Source organism: Montipora foliosa, chromosome 11, assembly GCF_036669935.1.
Source record: "Montipora foliosa isolate CH-2021 chromosome 11, ASM3666993v2, whole genome shotgun sequence".
NCBI classification, from domain to species: domain Eukaryota; kingdom Metazoa; phylum Cnidaria; class Anthozoa; order Scleractinia; family Acroporidae; genus Montipora; species Montipora foliosa.
This window is the reverse complement of record NC_090879.1, coordinates 31,679,463-31,686,962: the sequence shown is the minus strand read 5'-3', so window position 1 is coordinate 31,686,962 and position 7,500 is coordinate 31,679,463. Positions and strand designations below refer to the sequence as shown.

Sequence of the window (7,500 nt, the reverse complement as noted above, 5' to 3'; positions counted from 1 at the left end):
AAGCAAGTCTGTCAGTGAAATTCAAGCTCAGTTAACTGGTGGCCTAACGGATGTCCTAAGCTGGCTTCTTGCTAATTTTCTAATACTTAATCTTGAGAAAACGAAGATTATGCTTGTTGGTACTCATCAGAGTACCGCAGAGGCTGACGAACTAGTTATAGAAATCACTAACACGCGTTTAGAAAGGGTTAATAAGTTCAAATATCTTGGGGTCCTCCTAGACGACACTCTATCTTGGAAGGACCTTATAGAATATATTGGTAACAAGATCTCGTCAAGATTAGGTGTTCTGCGTCGAGCGCGTAAGGTTCTCCCCATTGCCATTATTCGATTACTGTTCGCCTGTTTGGGACAGTTGTGGGGCTGGGAGCAAAGATTACCTAGATAAGCTAAACAGACGTGCTGCATGTATCATTGAAGGTCGATCAATCGGGGCTGAGGAGTTAAAATCAACACTTGGCTGGCCCAACCTACAAGCGCGCAGAAATTATCTCAAATGCCTTTTAGTCCATAAATGTCTTCACGGAATAGCGCCTTCGTACTTACTTTCAGAGTTTAGGCATGCCCACTTTTTCCATGGCTATAACACCAGAAGCCGTGATTTGATGCGCTCTCCCTTCACAAAAACTGCTAAGTATCAGGGGAGCTTTAGAATAAACGGCGCTCGAACTTACAACACCATTCCGAGAAACATTAGGCAAGAAGAGACGTTAAGAGAATTTAAAATCAAACTAAAGCGCCATCTTAAACAGTAACACCTGCGGTACATAAAAAAAAACGTGAAAATAACTACTTAAAATTTTGAATAAATCAGCAAACACAAAACGATGCAGCGATGGGCAAAATTGAAGAGGATTAAAATTTATTGCAATTAGGGTTTTTGAAAACTGTTCAGCTTAACAATTTTTCCAAGTTAATCTTTTTTGTTTGTATCTTAAATTTTGTATGCTTGAAAGAATTTTTTTGTCACGAAGCTTCGACTTGACTCGTTAAAAGTAATTTCTGGGTTAACCTTGAGGGAACAGGGATATTGGAGTGGTGAGAGAACTCGCCTCCCACCAATGTGGCCTGGTTTCGATTCCCAGCTTGCGCGTCATATGTGGATTGTGTTCGTTGGTCCTCTACTCTGCTCCGTTTGGTCCTCTACTCTGCTCCGTGAGGTTTTATTCCGGGTTCTCCGGTTTTCCTCTCTCCTCAAAAACCAATGTTTGATTTATCACAGATTGCTGGGCACTAGTTCATGATATCTGATTCTATGGGCAGCTCATTGGTCTTTCCAGGATAAATACAGTTATTAACAACTGAACTACGGATATCAGATTTCCATCATTTTCATTGGCTCGCCGGACACAGGCTATCAGTTCATTTATCTGCTGTACCCGATATGGTCAAGGAACGAGTCAGCAATAAAGCGAGCTGAAAACATTTTTGCAGCTCTGAGAAAAAATGACCGACAAAAGCCGTTTTCGACCGGAATTGACCGAGGAAGAATTCAGCATGGAAGAGTTGTTGATCCTGGAGTTTTTAATAAAACAATTATTCTACTCGGGCTTGCTGGATATAAAACCTCGTTGGTTATCTATCACTTCATATCCAGCGCGCCCTCTTAGAATAACATCTCAAGGTTTCTTTTTCTCAAATGTTATTAAGCACTCATTTTCATCGGTTAACTCTATTTGGTCGCCTGATTAGTCTCATCTACCCAAGAACATTTACAATTTTACCATTCGCTACATCAAGAACTTCATTCCTACACGTAAGAATATAACAAAATGAGGATTACCACAAAGTCCTGATTGCTCCTTTTGCCTTAACCCTGAATCACTCCCCCTGGTTGTCAACATTACCTTGATCGCTTCACCTGGAGACACCCCTCAATTCTCAACTTCATTGCCAACTCACTTCAACCTGTAATTAAGGACGGCGCCTACTATTGTTATTGCGTATGCGTTCTGGGCAACGCCATATACTCGGATTTCCTATCGGTGATGCTTACTAATGCAGGGATATTTTTGCACGGTTTAAAACTATGCAGAGAAAGTAGATCTTCGTAAGTACTCTTTGTATCCATAAAGAAAATTGGGGTTAACCATGCATTCTATAGAGATAATTAAGCTTCAATTTGAGAATGAACGCCATACATTGCTTTATATTTTAGAGCTTTTTACAAATATTGTTCATGAATTATGTTTGAAAAATGCGTGGTTACCCCCGAATTTTCTTGTTGGATTTCAATAACATCTGAACTGTTGTTCACAGGTATTAATGAACAAGCTCTGGTTTGGCAAATCCCTATCTGAAGCTGTCGACCAAAAACGACTTCACAACCACCTGGTACCAGATCAGGATGTCACCATAGAAGAAAAAGAGAGATATCGTCTCGATGAAGAGATAGTCGAAGGCTTAGAAGCTCTTGGGCACAATGTCCAAGTTGGAAGTGTGACTCAGTTTGCGGTGGTTCAAGCGGTTTACAGGAAAGGTAAAGGTGGAATATACGCCAAGTCTGACCCGAGAAAATTTGGGGCACCCGCGGGACAATAGAGGGGTAAGGGTTGGGTTAGTTTTCACTAGGGACGCAAGCAAAGAAAAGCACTGGATGCAAACACATTAACTTGTCAACCAATTTTATTATATAGATACTAGGATTTTCCCTTCTCACGAAAAAGTCATACCTTCAACTCGCGCAATGAACATATAATTTTGTTGTTTCATATGTGAAGATATTGGTGTCGTCATGGTAACTAGCAGGATTAGCCAATAAAACGCGACCTTCCTTCCCCCTCACTGTAAGATACCTTTGAGCTGTAATATAATACGTCTATACTACATTAACATTTTTATTGCACAAGTTGACATTATCAAGACTTATTTTTCATAACTTTCATATTTTGCTACACGTCACAGAACATGCGTGTTTTTAGCGGTTGTTGACCACTTTTTAAAGCATAACATTACATGGTCGCTTGGGGATACGAATTTTGCCTTCTCGTACTGATAATATCTCTCACTGCAGCTGTTGAGAGAAACTATCAACACTCGAAGATAAAATTCGTATGCCCGAGCGGCCATGTAATACCCTTCATGACTCCCAAATTATAAATTTTCTCCTCACAAGGTCATTACCTTGTTAAGCAGACCGGTAGCGGGTTTTTTGTCTGGATACATCATCAAATTTCCATAACTGGCATAAAAAGGAATGTATGGGAGTCAGTAAGGAGAATCAACATTCAGATATTGGGAGTGAAAGGGTTAGTAAGTGTCAATGTACTAATTATCTAGACGCCTTTGGGCTTGCGCAGTATGTCGCTTGTGTTTACGCATGCGTCGAATGTTCACTTCAGTGAATCTTTTAGCAACGACTCAAGGACAGCAGTTAAGATTGTCACCCCTTGAAGTTTTGTGTTGTACGTGACAGAACTAATTCATTCGCTTTCTAAACGTGAACGCGTTTCCCTCAAATAGAGCTCCAACCGAGCGTTGCGTAACAAAACAAAAAGGGCAGGGTGACAGACGAGTTTTTGATAGCTCATGCAAAACTGAATGTCAATTTTGACCATAGTTAATGTAGATGGACTGGTTAAGAAAATCAACTTGACCGTGACCATGCAGAATCGAAGCTTTTGATTGGCTGTGCATGGTCATAAAACAAAGAAAGTTGTCGAGTTTCATAAACGTTCCCATTTATAACTATGTTTTCACAAGTAAGAAATAATTAGCAATTAATATGCGAGTTCGTTTGAAGCCACAAATCTATTCGGTTGCGTTTTATATGGCCGTACATACAGACAGGTCCCACCAGCTGCCCACAACCAGCATAACCAGCATCCTACAACTCCAATATTTGGTGGTTTCCCTCTGACGTCACGGCGACCGTGTTTGTGTGCAGAACAATGCAGTAAAATGTCTTTTGGAAACTTGGTTCAATCCCATGCGTAATAATGGACCTCTTTAGAGTGGTTTTCAATTGAGTGTCGAAAGTAATTAGTGAATTACTTTGGTTTATGATTACTTCAAATGTTCAAAGTTCTCGCGCCATTTTTCCAACCAATCAGAAGTGAAACCAAAACCAATCGTGACGCGCCTGTGCACATTTTCCCGCGCTGTGTGTTTGCTACGTGTAATTCTATATTGGGAATATGCAGTGTCCCCAAGAGCATTTGAAAACAATAGTTTATGCAAAATTTGGGTGGCAAACAAAGTGTATTATGAGGAATTCGAAAATAGAAAATAGGCCTTTTGCAACTAACGATCACATGATACAAAATCCGCCATGCTGGAGGGCAAGCTCATTATTATTTCTCCACTGGGACATTAAAACAAAGAGACCTAAACCAGTCAAGCTTGACTTGCCTTTGTTTTAATGTCCCAATGGGAGAATAATAATGAGCTTGCCCTCCAGCATGGGGATTTTGTACCATGTGATCGTTAGTTGCAAAAGGCCTATTACTTCAAGTTTTGATTGGTTTACTGGATTGTCTCAAACCTTTTTGATTGGCCAAGTAATTACTTTGGTTTTGGTTTTACGACACTCAATTGAAAACTGCTCTATCTTGTGCACTTCGTTTTCCAATTTCAGACCACGTGATGTTACTCTAGGGAACACTTTTTTCAAATGCCGTCTTATGCACGTGCATATGTATGCATAACTCATGAAAAAACAAAAGGAAAATTCCCTTGGGAACATCACGTGATCTGAAATGGAAAAACCAAAAAGTACAGGGCCCGGTTGTTCGAAAGCCGATTAACTTAATCCAGGATTAGCGTGAACATTTGTTTCATGTTTTCAACTTTTTGGTGAAAGTTTCTTTTGCTTATTTTGGTTTTTCAAGATTGACTTCTTCTAATGCAAAGTTTTGTCGAATATCAGCGTTGAACAGCTTTTGAGAGTAGAGAAATAAACTCCTTGGTTAATTTTTAATCTGGGATTAGCGTTAATCGGCTTTTGAACAACCGGGCGAGGGTTAATAATAATAATACCAACTTTATTCACTTAATTCAATGAAAGGGAAGGATACCAGAGGATATCCCTATCTAGGGTATCCGCCCGCAGCATGCAATGTCTAAGAGTAAATCGGTCTGTAAAAACGTCGTTCCACAAACGCAATGAAGTTATACGCTTCTAGTCGTGGGCTCCAGGTCTCACATATTAAATTCGAATCTCTTGTCAATGCTAAGCTCTTGCCACAGACCGTTCATAAATGGAGGCCAGTAAATTATCCTCTTTTGTCTTCGAGCCAACGAAATCAACTAGCCTCGTTCCAAAGCAACATTTCTTTTGTATTCTGTCCATTCAAACGAGGCTAGTTGGTCTTATCAGCACAAGGACAAAGGAATAATTTATTGGCCGCCATTTATGAACTGATATGGTCAAGAGAAAATGAGGGGACAGAGAAGGAGGCTCAAGGCGTTGGCGGGGATATGTCATGTCCACGAAAGTTATTTTTAGACGGCGGAAGTCTTTGTTCTAGCGGAAGTCTGTCTTCTGAGACGTCCGCATACAGACGTTAAGTCCACTTTGTCCGCCATTACATGAAATCTTTGCTTTTTTTTCAAACATCAGACCAAGGTTGGCATGCATGCGGACGTCTCGGAAGACAGACTTCCGCTAGAACAAAGACTTCCGCTCGTCTAAAAATAACTTTCGTGGACATGACATATCCCAAGTGCTGGACCGGGAGCCTCTCTCTCTGTCCCATCATTTTCTCTTGATATGGTCTATAGAGGTGAGGAAATTGATATCGAGACAATCAAATGTTTGCCTCGGTCAAGCGTCGGCACGAACGAATTTCACACTTATGGTTATGGGCTCTTAGCGCCGGATTTCTTTTGTGATATTTTAAAACGGTCAAGGGTAACTAAAAGTTTAGTTGCACAGCAAACACCCGCATATAAGAACATACGATTTCGGGGTTCAGGTTGATCAAGTTCTTATTTGCCGCGTGCTTAGTGAGAAACTGAGCTTAAAATTTTCTTGAAATATGTTTCAGAAATACTGTACATTATACATTGCTAACCTCTTACTAACCGAGCGCGTGGGCCGTAAGTCCTGAGGAATATTGTTTCGAGGTCGTGGCAGCGCTCGATCCGTACAAAAACGACCGAGGGACACTTCTCTTCTTAGTGAATGTTCTCAATCTTCGTCATCCATCAGCAAAGTTTGAACGGTAACCTTTTACATGCAAAACTATATTCCGTACTGTAAAATCCCGACCAAAAACCAGCTAATCAGATTGCTCCATTTGGCTTAAGAATTGCTTGCCTTGTAATAGCAGAGGTTTAATTAACATACAATTCACTAACAGGGACCAGCAGCCCCTTCTCATAGTACTTTAATACGAGTTACATTGCTTTCTCATTCTGGCACCCTTTTTCTTTTTATATAAGAACATGTATTATTTATCAGGCTGCATTGGTTCTTATATAAATGGTGCTTAATTGGCCAAATGTGACCGTGATGTTCTTCGTCCACTTGTTCTTATATGTGGGTGTTTACTGTATCTCAATAGCGTATTGTTACTCTTAAGATGCTTTACGAAAGTTTTATGATAAAATTAATAAAAGCTTAAGGGATCGTCACTTGGAAAGAGTGTCAGTGTTTATTTGACGTTGCATCGCCTCGATAGAAACTTAAGACAACCTTCGCGTTTTACGTCAACGGTCCATTCCAGTTACGACAAAAAGATATTTTACAAAAATAGCTAACTTGTACTGATGGGGAAAGTACAGTCGAGCATGTTGTAGGCTGTGTTAGCACGAAAACATTGTTGGAAGTAATACATAGTTTAAGAAGCTATTTGCTGTTCCTCAAAGATTGTAAAGCCGAAAGGTCGGTTTGAACGACTTTCTATATCACAGTAATAAACAGAGTCTAGTCTTAATTAAAGAACATTTTTATAAGCTAGTCTCATTGCAAATAGTGGGACGAGTACTCACTGCGCATGCTGGTATCAAAACCAGAAAACGCACACGAATAGCCCATTTCCGAGTTGCTCCATGCCTCAGTTTCAAAGCGAGTCCCGGTGCACAACCATTCAAATGGAAATGAGTTGCGTATTGTTATGCAAATCAAAACCATTTCCCTTACAATAGTTGAACACCAAGACTCACTTTGAAACCGAAACAATTGACTGATCCCCCGATGTTTGCGCGTGCCCTTTCCTTTTCATTATGTAAGGTCTTTTCTACTCTTCAGACGTACTTCAGCGCCCTGAAAAATGGCGATCAAATTTTAGATTGTTTGAGATTTGTGGTGGTTTAAGAACCTAAGCGTGGAACTGTAAGGGTAGGTAAATATCTTTAATTAAATAAGTTTTGTGTTTTTTTAGTTAGAACCTTTATATAACTACTTATCCAAAAGCACCATGAAGGTTTTGAACAAAGCCAATCGATTCGTGTTAGCAAAGTGAGTTCTTATTACACCTCTACCAAAATCCCATATCTGTGCATGTGCGTGTGTTAAGTTTATTTTAAAAATAAATGGGCACGCTTGGCGTTTTCCAG

The 7,500-nt window shown here is 40.0% G+C and overlaps 2 protein-coding genes across 2 annotated transcripts in view; both read left to right on the top strand.

Moving 5' to 3' along the window:
- Positions 1–7,266, top strand: part of LOC137974680 (glutathione hydrolase 1 proenzyme-like) — a 37,501-nt gene extending 30,235 nt beyond the window's left edge. The window contains exon 8 of the mRNA XM_068821618.1: positions 2,260–7,266. Coding sequence (XP_068677719.1) covers positions 2,260–2,541 — 282 coding nt within the window. The 3' untranslated portion in view covers positions 2,542–7,266. The remainder of the gene's footprint in view (positions 1–2,259) is intronic.
- LOC137974679 (glutathione hydrolase 1 proenzyme-like) overlaps positions 1–7,500 on the top strand; it is a 137,158-nt gene that overhangs the window by 75,724 nt on the left and 53,934 nt on the right. The gene's annotated exons all lie outside the window — the stretch shown is intronic.